Raw genomic sequence first — 20,099 nt, 5'->3', positions numbered from 1 at the left:
CCGTTCATAGATGGAGAAACTGAGGCTCCGAAAGGGGAAGCGACTGGGTCATGGCCGTGGGTGTGAACCGGGTGGTCTGACCCCAGTGCCTTGCGCCCACTCATCACGCAGTGACCGTTGACAGGCTCCTGTGTCACTCGGCTCCCCGCCTCTGCCAGCAGCGCGGACACTGCTCCGTCCCTTAGGGCAAGCTCCCCTATACCCTGGTTTGCTCCGCGACCCCCCCCACACACACACACACACACTGTGTCCATCGGTGTGGACCCCCTCTTCCCCCTGTGTCCTCGTGACCCTCCGTCCTGGTTAGGGTTGGAGGGGCCACTGAAGACGCATCTAAGGAGATAGGGAGATGGGCACCCAGGTGTTCTCCCCTCAGTGCCCGCCAGCGGGCACATCCGTCTAACCTCAGCTTCCACGGCCAAGGTGGGCCGCGTCTCCCTCCGAGACCTGGGGGCGGCCCCCCGACCGGAAGGACATGTTAGAAGGCTGAAACAAGCTTCGTGCCAGCTGCTGGGGGTGCAGAGCGCTCCAGACGGGGTCACCGGGGGGTCACCAGACACACCCACTCAATGTGGCTGGGGCGGCACCGAGTGGGGGGGGGCGTGAATGTCCATCCCCTGGAGAGTGGGGGAGGGGTGCACCCACATTGTTGGGAAAAGCCCAAGGTTTGGAAATAAGGACAAAATTCAACGGTGCCTCCTTATAAAATCACGGTAGAGCATTCAAAAATAAATCCTCTCGGGGCGCCTGGGTGGCGCAGTCGGTTGAGCGTCCGACTTCAGCCAGGTCACGATCTCGCGGTCCCTGAGTTGGAGCCCCGCATCGGGCTCTGGGCTGATCGCTCAGAGCCTGGAGCCTGTTTCCGATTCTGTGTCTCCCTCTCACTCTGCCCCTCCCCCGTTCATGCTCTGTCTCTCTCGGTCCCAAAAATAAATAAACGTTGAAAAAAAAAAAATTAAAAAAAAAAAAAATCCTCTCTGAGGGTCATCTTGTAAGGAAACCATGTTTGACCCACCATCGTTTGGAGGCTGCTGTCTGCCACTCCCGCCGTTTCCAGGTTAACGTGCTCCAAGGTGGTTCCTGCGAGGTCTTTCTTGAGTGTGGTAGACCAGGTATAAGCCCAGGGTGTTACGGTTCACTGTCCCGCGATCCATCACCCGTCTGGACGCAGCAGCCTTGCTCCCCGCTAACCACGCAGTCTGCCCTCGAATGCCTCTTCCCTACGACCTCTGGCATTAGCCACAAATGAGCTAAATAAAATGGTTTTGCACAAACCAACAGTGATGGGGAGCCCAGAAGGGAGGGCGTGAGGGTCGCAGACTTCGTCTCAAGAGAAGGGAGCAGGTAAAAGCCAGCACCGCGCCCCCCAGAGGCCGCCAGGACGAGGCTGGCGACGTTAGAGCCGTCCTACCACAGGCCGCCTTATCTGCAAGCTTTTACTCACCCACGGGCACCACAGCCCGGAGAGAGCCTGGGCTGTGGTTCTGGAGGCTCCCTGCTTCCTTCTTCAGCGACAGGGAGGGAGACTGTTGTGCGTAGGTCCTCGTGGGGGCTCCCCTGAGGCCGCTGCACCCCTCCCTCCCCATAACGGGACAGCACACCCGGCAAACCCAACGCTGCTCCTGAACCGCCGTGCGAGGAGGTGACCAGGAGCACCCAGGGCCGTGCTCTTCGTCTGCTCACAGGTCCCCCAAATCCACTCCGCTCTCACTCCCAAAATACACCCAAAGCTGTGCCCTTCATTTTCGTTACCCCTAACTCTGAGCCAAGCCTAGGTGTTCCCCCACGCCCCTCACCCCTGCTGCAAACGAGAGGCGGTGTTAGGGTCTGAGGAAACCTGAGTCTGTCATCAGTAAGCAAGGTCACCCTTGTCTCGGACGAGGGGCCCACTCTCAGACGTACCTGGGCTCGTTCCCACAGCAGAGGCAGGGTTTCGAGGTTGAGCCAGAGGAGGGGGGGTAGGCAAGGCATCCTGGGCATAGGCTGGAAGCCAGCACAACTTTCCCGCCGCCTTTTCTCAGCCAGAGCCAGCTGCAAGGCCAGCCCATGGTCAAGGGGAAGGAGGGAGTCGTAGGGTCACGTGCAGACGGTGTGGATGCAGGAAAGGGTGGGGCCGGCAGTGCAGCCCCTCTGCTAAGACCCCTCCGTTTGCTCAGAAGTCGTTCATGAGCACGCACTGTGGCCGGGTACCACGTCAAGTGGCCCATGGAAGGAGGAGAGCCCAGGCGGAGTCCCTGCCCGGCTGAGTTTACGCTCAGATGGTCCAGGGCACGTGTGGGGGCAGACGGTGGAGATGGAAGAGTCGGGAAGGTCTGAGGAGGGGCTCGGGTGAGGCCTGGGGAAGACCTTACGGAGAGAGGACACAGCCAGGCCACGGCCCCGGGGCAGAGAGAGCCTGGTGTGGGCAGGAGGCCAGGGTGGCCGGAGCGAGGAAGGAAGGGAGGATGAGCCATGAGCGTCCGGGCTGCCGTGAGAGGTTAATTATAAATTCGGGACGTTGGGAAGCCGCTGCAAGGTTTTGGGCAAGCCCCGCGTTATCCTGCTTGTATTTTAAGGGCACTGTTTTGGCCGTCGTGTGGAAAACAGGTTGGGGGGGGGGTGGTGGGGAGAAGATGAGAGCAGGCAACTCAGAGGCATTGCTCAGTGTAGACAACATCCAGGAGGGGGTGAGTCCGGTCCAGGAGAGAAGAAAGCGCCCTCCGCTTCCTCACTCGTGCCCTTGGATCCTACCACGTCCCTATTCTGCAGTCACACAAACAGGGGAGACTCTCACTTGCAGGCATGGCTGCATGATGGATAAGCAAATAGGCTCCAGGGTCCCAACGCCTGGGTTTGGATCTGGTTATTTATTGTCTGTGCAATCTTGGGGAAGTTACTTAACCTCTCTGAGCCTTTGTGTTTGTCACTGGTTCAGTGAAGGTCATACCTATCTCACCGGGTTATCAGGAGGGTTCAGTGAGGTCAGACGCACAATGTCCTTAGCACATCACTTAGAGCCCGGTTAGTGCGTGTGATTACTGTAAATATGATTATGTTATTTTTAAAGTTTATGTGTTTTGAGAGAGACAGAGACCGCATGAGTGGGGAAGGGGCAGAGAGAGGGAGAGAGAATCCCAAGCAGGCTCTGCATTGCTGTCAGCAGAGAGCCTAATGCGGGGCTCGAACCCACAAAGCCACAAGATCATGACCTAAGCTGAACCCAAGAGTCAGACACTTAACCAACTGAGCCGTGCAGACGCCCCTGACCATGATGTTTGATGAAGGCTCCTTTCCACAGTGGGTCCCTTCCCAGCCTGCCTTATATGCAGAGTCCTCAATACTTAATTGCTCTCATAACAACTCCGTGGAGATATTATTATTTTTATAATAAAAACAATCATTTCTAAAGATGAAGAAGTCGACAGTAGGCTAATTAGGAAGCAGCAGAACTGGGATTCAAACCCAGGTACGTCCGGTTCCAAAGCTCTCTTTCCACATCCCTTTCTTCCTCCGAAGAAACACAGAGCAGCCCAGGGAATGAGAGATGCCAGGACATGAAGATATCAGGAAGTGCTGAGTTCCAGGGCGGGGAGCCAGTTCAAAGCCTCTGCACATATCCCCTTCCCATCACAGAGGCCAAGGAAAAGTCTCAGATTCATCTTTTTAATCCAGGACATCAGAGGGTTTCTAGGGCAGGAGGTCCCAAGTGACATAATGGGAACCAGAGATACTGCAGAAACAGGTGAAGGAGGGAGGGGTACACAGTAGGGGCTGGTGAGGTCTGCAGTGGACTGGAAAGAACACACCTTGTCAAGAGCTGCCACTCAGCCCCGGCCGGTGGCTGCCATCTGGGGGTGTACAGACCCCCTGACACATCGAGAGAAGCCAGAGATCAGGTCTGGACTTGAAATTCCTGAACTCTCCACGCCGGTGGCTCGGCTTGCGATTTGTCAGAAACACCGCAGAGGAACCCGAAGAGGGTCTGATCGGGGTTACCCCTTTACGACATCTGACCTGATCCCTCAGTTTACCAGTAAAGCAACGGAGATCCAGAGATCTGTCGTGACTCTCCCACAACTGCATGGCAGGCCAGTGAGACGTGAAGACGTCTGAGAGACTCGAGGCAACTGACTGAGTCCTTCTTTTCCCGGGGGTTAAGTGGACACACGAGTGGAGAACCTAGGGGTGTTGGAACAACACTGATCTTGGGGTTATGGACAGTAAAGGGAGTGGGGTCTTAATCCTAACCCAGGTTCCCAACCCCAAACAATAGCATGCCTATGTCCTTTAGAGGATTAATTGCAATTCCCTAATTTGGGTCCAAGATAATAAAGAAACGAAGAACATTTTGAATATTCGGCACAATGGACAGAGGTGGGTGCTCAAAGCTGACCTGCAGGAGGAAAGAAGCATGCACCCAACTCCCCCAAGCTCATTTTTACCTCCTTGGATGGGAAGGAGAAATAAAGCTTCCGTGCAAAATTGTTTTTGAACTGTACAAGGACCCCCTTTTCACTTTTATTGTACGTCTGTGAGGGGATTTCTTTGGTAAGATTGAAAAGACAAACATGGGTCTAAATTTGTAAACCTTAGGAGACTTTTATGAGTGGTTTTATGGGTTTTTAGAGCCTGCCTCACTCCACAGGGGTAAAATCCGAAGACATTCACGTGTACCTGTCTCCGTGATGATGCGTAACAATCCCGCCACATTACAGCACCTCCCCGAACCTCATGGTGACCAGAGTTAACCAACAGGAAAGAGTAGCCTGCCGTGCTTGTGCCAAGGTCTCGCCCCGTCTCTTCATTATGATCTTTTCTTTCATTTTATTTTATTTACCCTCTTTCAGTCTGCTGTGTTGCAGACTCTGAAGGAAGGGACTCACCCACGCAATATCTGGCGGGGGCATTCCAGACAGAGCCAACAGCAGAATGCTCGCCCTTTCTGTCCATCCGTGGTGGGACACTACCCCCTTTTCAATATTCTACTAATATTATCTGTGTACCTACGAGGAAAGCAGAAACTAGAAAGATACGGCCCAGGGGCGCCTGGGTGGCTCAGTCGGTTGAGCGTCCGACTTCGGCTCAGGTCACGATCTCGTGGTCCGTGAGTTCGAGCCCCGCGTCGGGCTCTGGGCTGATGGCTCAGAGCCTGGAGCCTGCTTCTGATTCTGTGTCTCCCTCTCTCTCTGCCCCTCCCCCGTTCATGCTCTGTCTCAAAAATAAATAAATGTTAAAAAAAAAATAAAAAAAAAAAAAGAAAGATACGGCCCCACCCCACCAACATGAAGGAACCCATCGCCGCCCACATAACCATCTCTGTACCATTCTCCACGCGCCCTCGGATTCGGAACCCAGACAGGTTGCCGCCTCTTCACTCTTCAAATTTTCACCGTTTGATATCCACTCGTTCTGTCTCTCCCCATCACCACCTTTGTCATCTGCCCAACCCCAGGACGCCCTTCCACTTCTGGTGACTCTGGCCCATGAGTCAGCCGCACCAGCCCCACCTGACGGCCACTGGCCCCACTCCATTCTGGCTCTCCTCAGCTTGGCACAGAAGCATTGTTGGGGGAGTCCGCTCTGGCCACAGGTGCTGTGCTTGATCCTTCTGACATCACGATTACAGCTTCACCAGCCCAACCCCCTTTAAAAATCTGAGAATTCAATGAATTCTGGTTCAGTAACTCAGGTAGGTCTTTCTCCCGCACCAACAGGGCCTAGGGCTTCCCAGCCCTCCCGGTAACTTCTCCTGACCGTTGTCACTCTCTCCGACGACATGGTACCTTTCTGTGGCTCTGTGGAACCAGAAACTGGTACACTCTTGCTGAAGGACAACTTGGAAACATACGTCCAGAATCTCAAAACGTACACAGCTTTTGACGGAGTTGCCTTGTAGGGTTTGAGACTCAAGAATTGGACGTGTGTAGGAGCATTGATGTACTGCGATGGTCACTGCCTGCTTCATGTGATTGAACGCATGCCTAATGCAGCGGTGAGGAGTGCCGCCCAAAGAGCAAGCTTGCCCCTGTCCCCTGGGAGGTGTGTGATCTTGGCCATGTTATTTCCACTCTCAGAACCTACATCTCCCCCTCTAAAATGAGAACATAAGGCAGGAGCACTTGGGCGGCTCAGTCAGTTGAGTGTCCAACTCTTGACTTAGACTCAAGTCATGATCCCGGGGTTGTGGGATTGAGCACTAAGTTGGGCTCTGTGCTGATTGTGGAGCCTGCTTGGGATTCTCTCTCTCTCTCTCTCTCTCTCTCTCTCTCTCTCTCTAAATAAACATTAAAAAATAAATAAAAATAAAATACATGAGATCACAATACTACCCATTTTATAGGGCTATTTTTCAGATTCAATGAGATAACCCATATAAAGACACTCTATCCCTGGCAGAGTAAAGGTCTGAATCAGAAGCTATTATTTTTATCATCCACTTAACATTGTTCTGCAAATGTTTGTTCCATTCCCTTAGCTCTGAGGAACAGCATGAATCTAATCTTAGATGCAAATATTCTCACTGACCCTCTGCATCTTTCTCTTCTGTCTGTTTTGTCTATCTATCTATCTATCTATCTATCCACCATCTCTAATTCCCTTTTTTTTTCTCAACTCTCTCAGTTCACAGCCTTCATCCTTTAGACCCTCAAATAGACTTTTAGTTGGGGGCAGGCTGAATCTTCCTCCGTTTCTCTGGTACTTGATGGAAAAGAAATGGAGTGTGCAGTCAGTTATTTGGATGTTGATGAGTGTTCCCAGCAGAAGCAGAATGTGTGTGTAGAGAGTAGGGGTGGGAGTAAGGATTCAAGTGCCTGCAGCTCATAGTCGCCAGTGTCCGTGTTCTTCCACCCTTCAGACCAGAGCACTGAGGATGAGCCACCGTTGACATCTTGACCTCACACGCCCACCCCAAGAAAACTGGGATGCAATGGTGGAGATGGGAGGTTTGGTCTCTCGGGAAGCGTTCCCCACAAGTTCTAGAAATCCAAGTCATCTAGCCTAACTCAAGACATTTTTTTTAAATTTATTTATTTTGAGAGAGAGAAGGAGAGAGAATGAGTGTGTGAGAGTGGGAGAGGGGCAGAGAGATGGAGAGAGAATCCCAAGCACAGCACAGCGCCCGATGTAGGGCTCGAACTCATGAACCCTGAGATCGTGACCTGAGCTGAAGTCTGACACTCAACCAGCTGAGCCACCCAGGCGCCCCTCAAGACATTTTTTTATTTCCCTTTCAATTTTTTCTCGGCCCTGTTGGCTGTTGTTTGATTCTGACATGCTTGTGAACTCTCCCGTTTACCTTCTGTAGTAACAGTAACTCGCGGTCGGGGAAGACTCTCAGTTGCTCTAGATGCTGTGAGATCTGCCGTACAACTGCCTTGCCCACGTCAAGATTTGCTAGAGGGGCAGACTTCATGTTAAGTGTTCTTTTACACACACACGCGCGCGCGCGCGCGCGCGCGCAAGACCCAACACAAAGGGACACAGGAGACTCCGGGAGGTGCTGGTATGTCTGTTACCTGGATTGTGGCGATGGCGCCACGGGCCTTGGTCTGTGTCTAAACTTAGCAATATGCGCAGTTCTTTGTACATCCGTATGCCTCAATAAAGCTGTTCTTTTAAAAATCCAACTCGGGAGCTTGGGTGGCTCAGTCAGTCGAATGTCTGACTCTTGGTTTCATCTCAGATCATGATCCCAGAGTCATGGGATCAAGCCCTGTGTCAGGCTCCACGCTGAGCACGGAGCCTCCTTGTGATTCTCTGTCTCTCTCTCTCTCTCTCTCTCCCTCTCTCTCTCTCCTCTCTCTCCCCCTCTTCCCCATTCACGCCATCTCTCTTTCTCTAAAATTAAAAAAAAATCAACTCAAATTGGCTTAATGACAGCATAGGAGCACATGATTGGAAATGCAGGAATGGGGTGAGTTTTCAGATCTGGGTGACTCGGTTTCTCACTGTTGTCCTGATTCAGTTTCTCTGTCTTCCCATCCTGCCTTCTGTGTTTCAGTTCCAATCCTGCATTTTGTTCCCCCTGATGGTGACCAGGTGACCAAACATCTCCTGGGGCTTTGGGCTTCTTTTCAAGGAAGAGATACAGAGGAATACACATCTATCTAGAGATATGCTTCCAGAAATTCTCTCAAAAGACTGAGGAAACACATTTACATCATCTCCAAGTATCTCCCCACAAGACAGTGATCAGTTACAAAGGGACAAAAAGTAACTTCGCAGTGGAGAGATCTGGCCAACACCGCCTTAACCAGGTGATTGACCAGGAGCAGGATGAACTGATGTCCCAAGCTCCCATGGCCAGATGCACCCAGGAGGACATAATTTATACAACACCACCCCAATCACTTCTGTGACTCTCCTGCACAACATGCACAACCCAAACACGAGAAAGTGTCAGACAAACCCAAATTGAGAAGCATTCCACAAAATATTTCACTGGTACTCTCACCAAAATTTCAAGGAAAACATCAAGGTCATGAAAGATAAAGTAGAGACAATCTTTAGCTGTAAAGGGGACCAACAAAGAGGCATGGGGTGGAGGTGTTTCTTTTGCTTTTTTTTTTTGTTTTGTTTTTTCTTTGTTTTGCTATAAAAGCCATTAGGACAATTGGTGAAATATTAGTAAGGTCTGTAGCTTCGGTACTAGTAGGGTGTCAACATTCATTCTACAATGTTGACAATCTTACTGTGGTTATGTTAAAGAATGTTCTTTTTTAAAAAAGGTTTTTAAGCTTATTTATTTTTGAGAGAGGGCGAGTGAGCAGAGGATGGGCAGAGAGAGAGGGAGAGAGAAAATCCCAAGCAGGCTCCATGCTGTCAGCACTGAGCCTGATGCGGGGCTCGAAGTCATGAACCATGAGACCGGGATCTGAGCTGAAATTAAGAGTTGGACGCTTAACCAACTGAGCCACCCAGGCGCCCCAAGAATGTCCTTGTTTTTAGGAAGAATTTAGGACTGAGAGAATATAATGTTTGTGACTTATTCTCAAACAGTTCAGAATATTTATATGTGCATATGCAGAGAGGAGAGAGGCAGACGGGGTGGGGGAGCGTGTATCAGAGAAATCAAATGCAGAAAAATGTAAACATTTGGAGAGTCTGAGTACTGGGGAATGATTTGGACAACTTTCATGGAAGTCTAAAATTATTTCAAAATAAAACATTAAAAAAGGAAGATTTTTTTGTTTTGTTTTGTTCCCAGAAGCTCCAGCAAGTATCTTTTCTGCTTTTGCTAGCCGGAATAATTGGGTCATTGGCTCACTGGGTTGTGGGCAGGGACAGAGTACAGTTAGGCACCCAATACCCATCTTTGGAAGGAAGGATAAGTTTCGATCCCAGTCTCCCATCACCTGCTAGGGGCAGGCATGTGTTAGCATTCTCCACAGCACTGGGACACTTAGCGAGGCTGTGGATGTTCAGATAAAACCCAGCAGACTCATCACCAATAGCAGCAAAGAAAGGTCGGACGGGAAACTGCAAGTTGCTAAGAGGGATGCAGACTCACGACAGCAGGCTCAGCCACAGAAGTGCAAAGAAAGTGACATTCCTCCCACACACCTTGGTTTTGTTTTGCATGAGATTTGGACTCCATTTATTTCTCCAGACCTGGTTAATGAGGACGCGAGGTCTCCGTCCTCTGACTCTTCATCGGTCTCCAGTCATCGGTCTCCAGGTAACCACGTCTGGGTTTCCAGCAACGTCTGTCCTTCTCTCCCTCCTCTGTGAGCAACACCCCTCCTTCTTCATCCTCTTTCCCAGCAAAGCCATTTACACCTTCCTGTCACTTCCTCCCCTCCTCCTCCAGAAGGGACCCACGGATGCCTGGATGCCCAGAAATGAAAGTGGGAGCAAACAGTCCACGTGGTCCAGCGGTCCTCTTTCTTGCTCTCATTCGGCCCATGGTGCAGGGTTTTCATTTTATTTATTTATTTTTAACGTTCTTTTTTTTTTTTTAAGGTTTATTTTTATTTTTGAGAGAGAGGGAGACAGAGCGTGAGTGGCAGAGAGTGAGAGGCAGAGAGAGAGGGAGACACAGCGTCCGAAGCAGGCTCCAGGCTCTGAGCTGTCAGCACAGAGCTGGACGTGGGGCTCAAACTCACAAACCATGACCTGAGCTGAAGTCGGAGGCTCAACCGACTGAGCCACCCCGGCGTCCCCCAGGGACTTCATTTTATCACTGAGATGAGGAAGGTCCCTTCTGTGTGTGGGGGGGGGGGGGGGAGGGGTTGATATGAGATGGAAAGAAGGTACCGATGGACCCCAGCTCTGCATGGTACAGATGGGGAAACCGTGTCTGGTGAGGACCAGGACTTCCAGGGGGCAGAGGGCAAAGCCAGGGGTGCATGCCCTTCCCTCATGCCAGGGCTCCTTCCCCTGGAAACCTGCTGATCTCTGGGGCAAAGAGGGAGAGAAACAAAAAGACAGGTTTAAAAAAAGAACAGAAACAGAGAGGGAGATCACACAGAAGTACCCCCAAGTCATGATGAGCAAAAAAAAAAAAAAAAAAAAAGAAAAAAGAAAAAAGAAAGAAAGCCTGTGGGCAAATGCCCCCCAGTGAGCAAGGCGCCTTCCCACCCCTCACCAAGCCTATTTTCCAGGGAGCGGGAGACGCATAACAATGAAGGAAACATACGGACAAGGTGCATGATACAAGGGAGAAGCAGACGAGCAGGAGGGACTGAAGGGAGCCCAGCTCTGCGGGGTCGTGGGTAGAGGTGGGGTGCAGGGGCCCAAACAGGCCTGGCCTGGGCAGATCCAGGCCGAGGGATTGCACAGAGCTTGAAGCGCAAATCACACCTGAGAGGGGCAGGAGGGGAGGAGGAAGGGTCATGTACACGTCGGATTAGAGGGTCTGCGGGGGAAACTGAGGTGAGGCACAGAAACACTTCCCTGCAGGAAGCACCCCTTTCTGAGCTCAGTTCATAAAAGCCCCTGGTGTCCGTGAAGCCTCACCCCTCCTCCAGCCTTGGCACTCTCTCCCGTCTTCCCCCCTAATTGCTGACTCCCTCCCTCTCCCCTGCCCTGCCCGCCTCCTTTCTCCTCGGGAGGCATAAAAGCTGCTGTGGAGGATGTGGAGGAGCTGGACCCTGAGAGAGCTGGGGGCACCTGCCAACACCAGTGAGGTAAGCGGAGGGGGGAGGGGGGATGGCAACCAGGGGTCCGGAAGGATGGAGAGGGGCTAACGCCTCTGTGACTCTTAAAGTTTGGTCACTCCTGCACCGTGGGGCTCTGCAGTTATGCGCCCAGTATCCTACTGTTTACCTGCCTCCTTCGGCCCTTTCCCTCAACGAACTCTCTCGTTTTTTGTGTTTTTTTTTTTACTTAAACAAAAGCGTTCCAAAATGGAGCCCCACCAGAAAAACCAGCAGTGAACTCAGAAGCCTTGGTTTTATTTTTCTGTCGTATATTTAAGGCAGAAAGACACAGAGGTTAACCTTCAACAGTGTTGGGCACTTTATAGTTTGTTAAAAGTCAGAGGAAGATGAATATGATCTCACTTATGTGTGGACTGGGAGAAAAACACCCAAACCCACTCAGGGAAAGAGATCAGATGGGTGGCTCACCAGAGGCGGGGCTGGGGCCGGTGTAGGACCCCGTGTAGGACCCGTAGTCCTGGGGACGTGATGGATGGCTCCCGGCTGTCGGGGACGCTGCTGTGTGGTGTATTTGAAAGGTGCCCAGAGAGAGAGAGAGTAGATGCTAAAAATCCTCACCACGAAGGGAACGTCATTTTTCCCCCACCTGTACGAGGTACCAGATGCTGTTAACCAGACTTCCGAGGTGACCCTCTTGGCGGTGTATATGTGTGAAGCCGCTATGTGCACACCTTACGGTGCTGGATGTCCGTTGTACCTCAGTAAGACTGAGAGAAAAAAAAGTATGTCGGGACAGATCTCGTGTTAATGAAACAAACAAGAAACTGAAACAATCAAAAAAATGCAAGGAGATTTTTGAGGGTGATGGATATGACTCCCACATATCTTGGGTGTATGCCTGTGTACGAATTCCTCCAGATGTACATGTTAAAGGCAGGGAATTTTTTTTAATTAAAAATTTTTTTAATGTTTACTTATTTTTGAGAGAGAGAGCATGAGCAGGAGAGGGGCAGAGAGAGAGGGAGACACAGAATCCGAAGCAGGCTCCAGGCTCTGAGCTGTCAGCACAGAGCCCCGCGCGGGACTTGAGCTCACGAACCGTGAGATCATGACCTGAGCTGAAGTCGGACGTTTAACCCACTGAGCCACCCAGGTGCCCCAAAGACACGAAATTTCTTGAACAGCAATTATACTAATGAAACTAGAAGTGAACAAATACACTCACCACTCTCTCTTGACAGTGTCCTGGAGGTCCGAGCACCTACCCTTCCGGCCCTCAGATGGCTCCCTCTGTCTGTCTGGTCCTCCTCCTGGCCGTCTTGCTCAGCCTGGCGGTGACCCCCGCCTCCGCACCCGTCCATCAGGTGGGACCCCGCGGCAGCCGTCTGCACCTACGGCACCCCCACCCCCGTCCCTGCCCTCCTAGAAGAGTTTTCTAATTTTCCCAGCCCAGCCACGAGCCACGGGCTGTGGGGGTGCCTTGGCCCTTGGTAGGGGGTCTGTCGAACCCACGACCCAGAGGTCAGGAAGCACAAACGTCCTGAGGATTAGCATGGCCCAGAGGTACAAAAAGATGCCTTCAAAGGCACAGCTCCCTGCCATTCCAAGCTGTCAGCAGGGGCTGCGACCCGCCCCTCTGGTTTCTTGAGGAGCCTGATGCCGGCCCCTGCTCTGGGTCCTGACTGGGAGTAAGGGCTGCGGAGATCAGAGACCCCCGTGGAGTTTGGAATCCTGGCTCTCTCCTTTTAGCTGCACACCTCCTGACAAGGTGCCTAGTTGATCTCTGTCCCCCAAGTGGTTTGTGAGATCCCAGCACCGCGAGGGCTAACTGAGCTCCTGGGTCTCAGGCTCATTAGCTAGTGCACTGCCCAGTCCAGAGGGCCCAGGCTTCGCGCTCCAGTGTCTTGGAGCGTCTCTGGCTCTTGTGTCACGAGGGGGCCGACGGTGACCCTCTGACCGAGGTGCCAGGCAGGTCTGATGAGGGTCGGTGGGTGTGCGTGTTCTCCCGGCCCCAGGAACCCGGGCTCCACCACTTCGTCCGGCAATTCAGCCTCGTTACTCCCCATTTTGCACGAGGGAAAACGGAGGTGTGAGTATTGGGTACACGTGGCCGTGAAGTCTGAAATCCGCCTGGGTTTGTGGGCCAGCTCTAGCTGCTTCCTGGCTTGATTTAAGCAAGCTGGCAGACCTCTTAACGCAAGTTTCATTAAATGAAGCAAACCAGAGTTTCAGCCTGACTCGGGGCGTCATGGGCCCCAGGTGGTAACCACCTCAAGGACTTGGAACCAGGGCGGGATGCGGGCGTGCGCCACCCAGGAGGTGCCCACGCTCGCTGCGGCCGTCTCAAAACCCTTAATCGCCTCTGAGCAAGAGGGTCCCATGTTTTCACGTTGTTCTGGGCCCCCTAAATCGTGTATCCAGTCCTGCTGGCAGGTAGTAAACCCACAATTAATGTCGGCCGTTGTAATTATCAGGGGGATGCAGCAACATGGCTAAAACCACCCAGCGACGCAGCCTGGTTCGATCCCACACTCGTGCACACACGCGCGTGTTGTGCGGTTTGTGACGGCGTGGAAAGGTTTATGGCAGTGCTCTTTTTTTTTTTAATTTTTTTTTTAACATTTATTTATTTTTGAGACAGAGAGAGACAGAGCATGAACGGGGGAGGGTCAGAGAGAGAGGGAGACACAGAATCTGAAGCAGGCTCCAGGCTCTGAGCCGTCAGCCCAGAGCCCGACGCGGGGCTCGAACTCCCGGACCGCGAGATCGTGACCTGGCTGAAGTCGGACGCTTAACCGACGGAGCCACCCAGGCGCCCCACGGCAGTGCTCTTTAAAGCCCCTTCCCATTCCGAGTCGCTGTGCTTCAGGAAGCCTCCGATTTCCGCGCTCGTGAAATGTGGGTTCCGTGAACCCGCTTGCCAGGCTTGTGGGACCGTGGCGGCTGGTGCACGCGACCCCAGAGCTGAGGGCTGCCTGCCACCCTTTCTGCCCGTCTGAGTCTCGCTCTCTCCGTCTCTGTCTAGGGCCGAGGAGGCTGGACCCTCAACAGTGCCGGCTACCTCCTGGGTCCCGGTGAGTGAGCCTGCTGAGGGCTGCCCCCGCCAGCGGCCAGGCTCAGCGAGCCCGGGAAGACCCTCGACTCACATTCACTGGGGTCCACGGGTTTTATTTCCAGACCCGTCTCGAGAGTTAGTGTAGCGGAGGGATGGGCGTGTGGGCCACGGAGCCACGGCATTGTGTTCGCATCCCCGCCTAATTCTCTGGACACCTTGGTTTCCTCACCTGTGACAGTGGGCGTCGTGCTGGTCCCCTGCCTCACACGGATGTTGTGCGGATTAGAGGAACGGGAACGATTCCCAGTGCATACTTATGTTCCTCCACCGCTGGCTCCCCGTCTCCCCTGGTTCTTCCTCACTATGCACTTGTGTACGGGGCTCGGGGACAATTCCAGCCGCCGCGTCCCTGTGATGCTCAAGGCAGGGCCGCTCGGTGGTCCAGGAAAACCCAGGCTCCCGGGACCGTATGAAAGCAGGAAGGACTTGAGGTTTGGATCCAGACACAGGCGGGTTCAGAACCCAGTTCTGCCACTTAGCGGTGTAGTAACTCCGGGCAGCCATCTCCACTTCTCACCTGCCCGTCGGGACGGGCCAAATGCACGCCGTCCCGCGGATTTGGTGGCGGTGCTCCATCGAGGGAGTAACGTAACAGGATTGCTGGATTCCCCGCTATGTTGCCATTTCACAGATCCATGGGTCCTGTTCTCCCCCGTCCTCCCCCCCGCTCCCCTCCCCAGAGCTCCACCTTCTTCAGAGCAGGGACCGCGGCAGTGGGAAGAAGACAGCCCTGGAGGTCCCGGACCTGTGGAAGGCCATTGGTGAGCGCGTGGGGCATTCGTCTCCACCACCCCCCTTGCCTGCCCGCGGCTGGCTTTGGAAACTGGCAGGTGTGGGCTCCGTCCCTCGCTCTGCCACCTACTGGTTGGGGGAGCTCAGGGAAGGGCGATTCTTTCCAGCCTCAAATACATCCACCTGCAGAACGTATCAGTGGAAAGGCCCAACGGCTCTGTCGTGTGGCTCGCCGACAGAAGGCAGGTAACAGTCTGGCATGTGATGGAGACTAAAGGAGTCACAGTTGCCACGTTGGTTTAATTATCTATCTATTTTTAAATTTTTATTTATTTGTTTTAAATATTTTTGAGAGAGAGAGAGTGTGGTGGAGGGACAGAGAGAGAAGAAGAGAGAGAATCCCAGGCAGGCTCCACACTGTCAGTGTGGAGCTTGATTCGGGGTTCAGTGTCACGAACCATGAGATCATAACCTGAGCCGAAACCAAGAGTCGGACGCTTAGCCGACTGAGCCAGCCGGGGGGCCCCTATGGTTGCCATTTTTAATATTCTCTCCCTGCAAGATCCACATTCACTTTGTCCTTGCACATCCCTGGTGCTGTTACCTCGTCTGCTCGCTGGGCCGCGTCCCGTCTCTGAGACTCCCCGCTCTGTCCCACCCTCATCTGAAGGGAAAGAATCATGGGTGTGCACGGGGGTTCAGACACCTGGACAGGCACACTGTGAATGCAGCTTGTGACCTGAACTGAGTCTCATTGTTGTCACCTGCCAGGCCATAGAGGCATATCTAGGGCTGGTTCCTCGCCGGTGGCCCTGTTGGTATTTGGTGCCGATGGTTCGGTGTTCGGGCCACAGGTGTCCCCACACATTCCCAAGTATCCCCGGGCTGGAGAAAATGACCCTGAACGGGTACCCCAAGGTACCGAGAGATTCCCGGGGAATAAGTCACTTGGTACAAAGCCCTGAACTGGTTTTGTTCCTAGACGGGCTCCCCAATCCCCACCCTCAGCAGACCACCAAGAGGAGTCCGAGGGAGACCTTGGCCAAACCAGAGACGGCAGGTAAGCATGGGAGATACGAAGGAGAGAAAGAGACACAGACGGGGACAGGAGACAGGGACAGGAGAAATGGCCAAAGGAGCTTTGAGGCTCAACTCTGAACACCCATCGCGGCCATGACGGTTGCCTCCCTCTGTGCTCCTTCGCCTCCCTCCCTGCCTCTCGGCCCAACACGAATTTCCCAGCCAACCCCAGATATTTCCCCACAACCTGGCGCTTTTCCAGGCATGACCCCACTCCCAAACTTTGATCTGCCCTAAAACCACCCCCAGGCCTTTGCTGCAGCACTCACCTCAAGCCCTCACTTGGACCCCATGGGGTCACCTCTGGCTCTGACCTGTGTCTGGAGTAAGATCTTTATTTCCGGCCTTTCAACTCCCTCTGGACCCTGTGCTCATCTGCATTCACGATCAGGCGTGTCCTTCGACTCCCATTCTGAATCCCGGTTTCCTCAGAACACAGAGTCCATTTCCCTCGAGGACCTTTGCCCCAGCTGCTGCCTCAGTCTGGAATGTTCTGTCTCTAGAGCTTTGCATGGCTGCGTCCTTCGCCTCTCGCAGAAACCGTTTGAGCCAACTCCTCCACCGTAGGGCCTGCCCCTGACCTTTGTATCTGACGTAAACCTACCTTCCCTCCATTTTTGTCATCTTCTCTTATTTTCATAGTAACATTTGCCAGGATGCACCTCGTCTTTGGTTTGCACATTTCTCTGCTTGTTCTCTATCATCTCCCGATAAAATCTAAGCTCCACGTGAGCAGGGACCTTCTCTGTCTTGCTCGCTGCCTAGTGCAGGGGACGATGATGGATGATACGGGGTAGGCTCTTGGAAGAGTGCTGGCTTCCCACCCAACCACGACCCAAGTCAACGATCAAGGCCCGCTTTCTCCTGCCTTCCTCCGGCTGGACTTCGCCCCAGTTCCTTCAACCCCAGCCCTGTTTCTGGAAACGAACAGCATACTTTCATCCCATCCCAGCTGTGCTAGCCCCTCTGGAAAGCACTGATTTCACATCTTACCGGCGTTGCTCTTGACAGACCTCCTCAACCCTCTAAGCCCCATGCCAACCTTCGCAGCCCTCTGGCTCTCGAAAACACCCGCCACCATCACGTGCCATCTTAAATGGGGAGGAAAAGGGAAATATGTGGGTAGATGCAAAGAAAGGAGGGCAGAGCAAAAAGGATCGAGGGAGAGCGAACAGGGAAGGCGATGGGATACGGAACGAACTGCAGCCGAACTCCTCATCCCCAGCCTCGAGGACCTGGTTTGGGTGGTGGCAGTGAACAGAACTGTTCAAAATTTGCCTCTTTCTCTCCCACAGACCCGGGCGAGCTCAGCAAGAAAGCTCCCAGGGAGGGAGAGGCCCTGCAGTCTTAGATGTCTCCACACCTCTCCTCTGCATCCTTCTCTCCAGCTCCTCCTGAGCCCCCCTCTACCTCCCTCCACTGAGACTAGGATCTTGAAATTAAGTCCCCAAATCCTATGTCGAAAATTTGGAGTGTTGACAGAATTTCCCTCAAAAGTTCCCAGACTGTCTCGGGTTTCACTGATTTTTCCTGGGCATTGTTAACAAGCTCAAGAATAATTCTGGAACCATTTGGTTAATGTAATCAGGGAATATTTCCGTAGTCCGTGTAAAGTGATTGTATTCTTTCATTTGTTCGCATTTTGGTGCGTTTTTTTGTTTTGTTTTGTTTTGTTTTTTTAGAGAGAGCCCATATGAGGTGGGGGTTGCAGACACAGAAAGAGAGAAGTTAAGAGAGAGTCCCAAGCAGGCTCCGTGCCTAGCGTAGAGTCCGATGTGGGGCTCAATCCCCTCATGAACCCCAGGGTCACGACCTGAGCCAAAATCAGGAGTCCCATGCTCAACCAATTGAGCCACCCAGGCGCCCTGGCCCACCCACTTCTTTTAATGTTTATTTATTTTTGAAGGAGAGAGAAACAGAGTGTGAGCGGGGGAGGGGCAGAGAGAGAGAGGGAGACACAGAATCCCAAGCAGGCTCCAGGCTGTCAGCACAGAGCCTGATGTGGGGCTGGAACCCACGAACCGTGAGATCACGACCCGAGCCGAAGTTGGCGCTTAACCGACTGAGCCACCCAGGCGTCCCGGCCCACCCACTTCTTTTAAAGAAAAGTCCCTGCACAGCACCTGTCGTGTTGGCTCACACACCTGTGCGTGGCTATTCTGAGTCCTGTGGGAGGTGGGGAACGGTCCTCTTGAGCTGGGGGCACGTGCCCCCGTAAGAACACAACATAAAGGAAGAGGCGGAGGTAGGCGGTCGGTCGCACGTCTGAGTCGCTGTTGTCCTTTGAATTCGCCCCTTCCTCAGCAGCGCCCCGTGGCTGGCATCACTCACACGGGATTCCTGGATCTCTGGCCGGATGCAATGCACTATCAGAAATCTCAGTGTAAGCCCTTAGCAACTTTAAATTGCAGAATCAAGAGACAGTCTCAAGCCCCAGGCACGAAAAAGGCACACAGGCCCTGCCTTCAAAGATCTCACGGCGGGGAGAAACCACAGACATTGGGGGACAGAGGCGGTGTGGGGACAGTAGCACAGGGACCCGTTGGGTGAGAGCCCTGAAGGACATTCAGAGAGGAGGCTGAGGGTGAAGGGTTCTTCTCGGAGAAGACGCTTCAGGAAGTGGGGGACAATAGGGGATACCCGGAGTCAGGTTCGTCTAGGGCCCGGGGGCTGAGGGGTGGCCAGGGGACAATGAGCCTTGTTTGGGAACCAGATAAAAACACAAGTAAAGGATAGATTGAGATGAGACCTGATGGCCCCAAGGCAGAGAGTGGTAAGTCTGTGAGCTCTAAGGTGAGAGAGAAAGGGTAGGGGTCCTGCCCAGGTGCTGGGGTTTTACCCACACTGACAGGGGCTTGGAACCCCGCAGAGGGCTTGTCCTAATGTTGAGCACATGGGCTCGTATTGCATGCAATAGATTATATACTCGGATAATCCCCATTGCACGGGACATACTTCTGCTGAAAATTATTCATGGCTTACCTGAAATTCCCATTCAGCCGGGCATCCTGAATTTTCCACCGCTGACAACCCTAAGGAGGCACAGCTTCATTCCCAGAGTGCCATCAACACCCGGCTGTCCAGGATGAAGGTCGCTGTCCCCGAGCGGCTGTGGGGTCGGAGACCCATCCCTAGACAGCGTCACTCCTTGCTCCTCTTCTCTCCAGCTTGGGAAGGAAAGGGCTGATGTCAGAGGAGACTGCTCTGCTCAGCCTCTCAGCACAGCTCTGCTGTGTCCCCCCCAGGCTGGAGGGCTGTGGTCTCCGAGGGCCACTCACTGGACGGGTCTTCACCTGGCCACTCACTGGACGGGCTGTCTGCAGAGGGGGAGGGGAGGGGTGGGCTCTCGAAGAGGGAGAGGGCTTTCCTTGCAGGTGCAAATCTCCCTCCAGATGTCCTGGTGACGAATGAGTCCTGATGAGCAGAGATGTTGCTGGTGCACAGACGGCAGGTGAGGGACACACCTGAGTAAGTCGGAGGGAGGTGGACACACATCCAGCCGTAGTCCCTCCTTAGTCAAGTTCCCCAAACAAGTGTCTTCTTAAAGATATCTAATCAAGGGGCACCCTGCTGGCTCAGTCGGTGCAGCACGCGACCCTTGATCTCGGGCTTGTGAGTTCGAGCCCTAAGCTGGGTACCTGAAAAAAAAGTTTTAATTAAAAATTTTTTAAATTGTGGTGAAATACACGTATCATGAGATTTACCATCGTATCCACATGTAAGGGGTACGGTTTTGTGACGTTAAAGGCATTCACACCATCGTGCAGCCAGCCCCACCATCCACAGAGTGCTTTTCTTCCTTCAAGAGTGAAATTCTGCCGCCATTAAACAACCACTCCCCAGGACCCTGGCCCAGCCCCTGGCAACCAGGGTCCTGCTTGCTGAATTGAATCCGCTTGTGTCTGGATTACTTCGTTTAGCATACTCATGGTGTTGCAGCCTGTGATGGGATTCTCTTCCTTTTAAGGCTGAGTAATATTCCCTATCACCTGGGTGCTTTGAAAACATCCTGTCAAAGCCCCACTCTAGACCAAATCAATCCACCAAGGGATCGGAGGGTGGGGCAAAGCTGTGGGTGGTCTCGTTCCTGG

At 53.1% G+C, this 20,099-nt stretch overlaps 1 protein-coding gene across 1 annotated transcript; it reads left to right on the top strand.

The window, feature by feature from the left end:
* Positions 1-12,361: 12,361 nt before the first annotated feature.
* Positions 12,362-17,359, top strand: GALP (galanin like peptide). The gene is made up of 5 exons (XM_047834534.1): positions 12,362-12,445; positions 14,107-14,155; positions 14,877-14,957; positions 15,911-15,988; positions 17,304-17,359. Exons 1-5 carry the CDS (start codon positions 12,362-12,364, stop codon positions 17,357-17,359), a joined length of 348 nt encoding a protein of 115 aa, XP_047690490.1.
* The last annotated feature ends 2,740 nt before the right edge of the window (positions 17,360-20,099 follow it).

This window comes from Prionailurus viverrinus, chromosome E2 (assembly GCF_022837055.1).
Source record: "Prionailurus viverrinus isolate Anna chromosome E2, UM_Priviv_1.0, whole genome shotgun sequence".
Taxonomy (NCBI): Eukaryota; Metazoa; Chordata; class Mammalia; order Carnivora; family Felidae; genus Prionailurus; species Prionailurus viverrinus.
Note: the sequence above shows the minus strand (reverse complement) of the source record. Positions and strands in the feature narration are given on the sequence as shown.

Coding starts and splice junctions, on each gene's coding strand:
- GALP (XM_047834534.1), top strand. CDS start 12,362: ATGGCTCCCTCTGTCTGTCTGGTCCTCCTCCTGGCCGTCTTGCTCAGC. Junction 14,156..14,876: donor CGGCTACCTCCTGGGTCCCG/GTGAGTGAGCCT, acceptor TCCCCTCCCCAG/AGCTCCACCTTCTTCAGAGC. Junction 14,958..15,910: donor GGACCTGTGGAAGGCCATTG/GTGAGCGCGTGG, acceptor TTTTGTTCCTAG/ACGGGCTCCCCAATCCCCAC.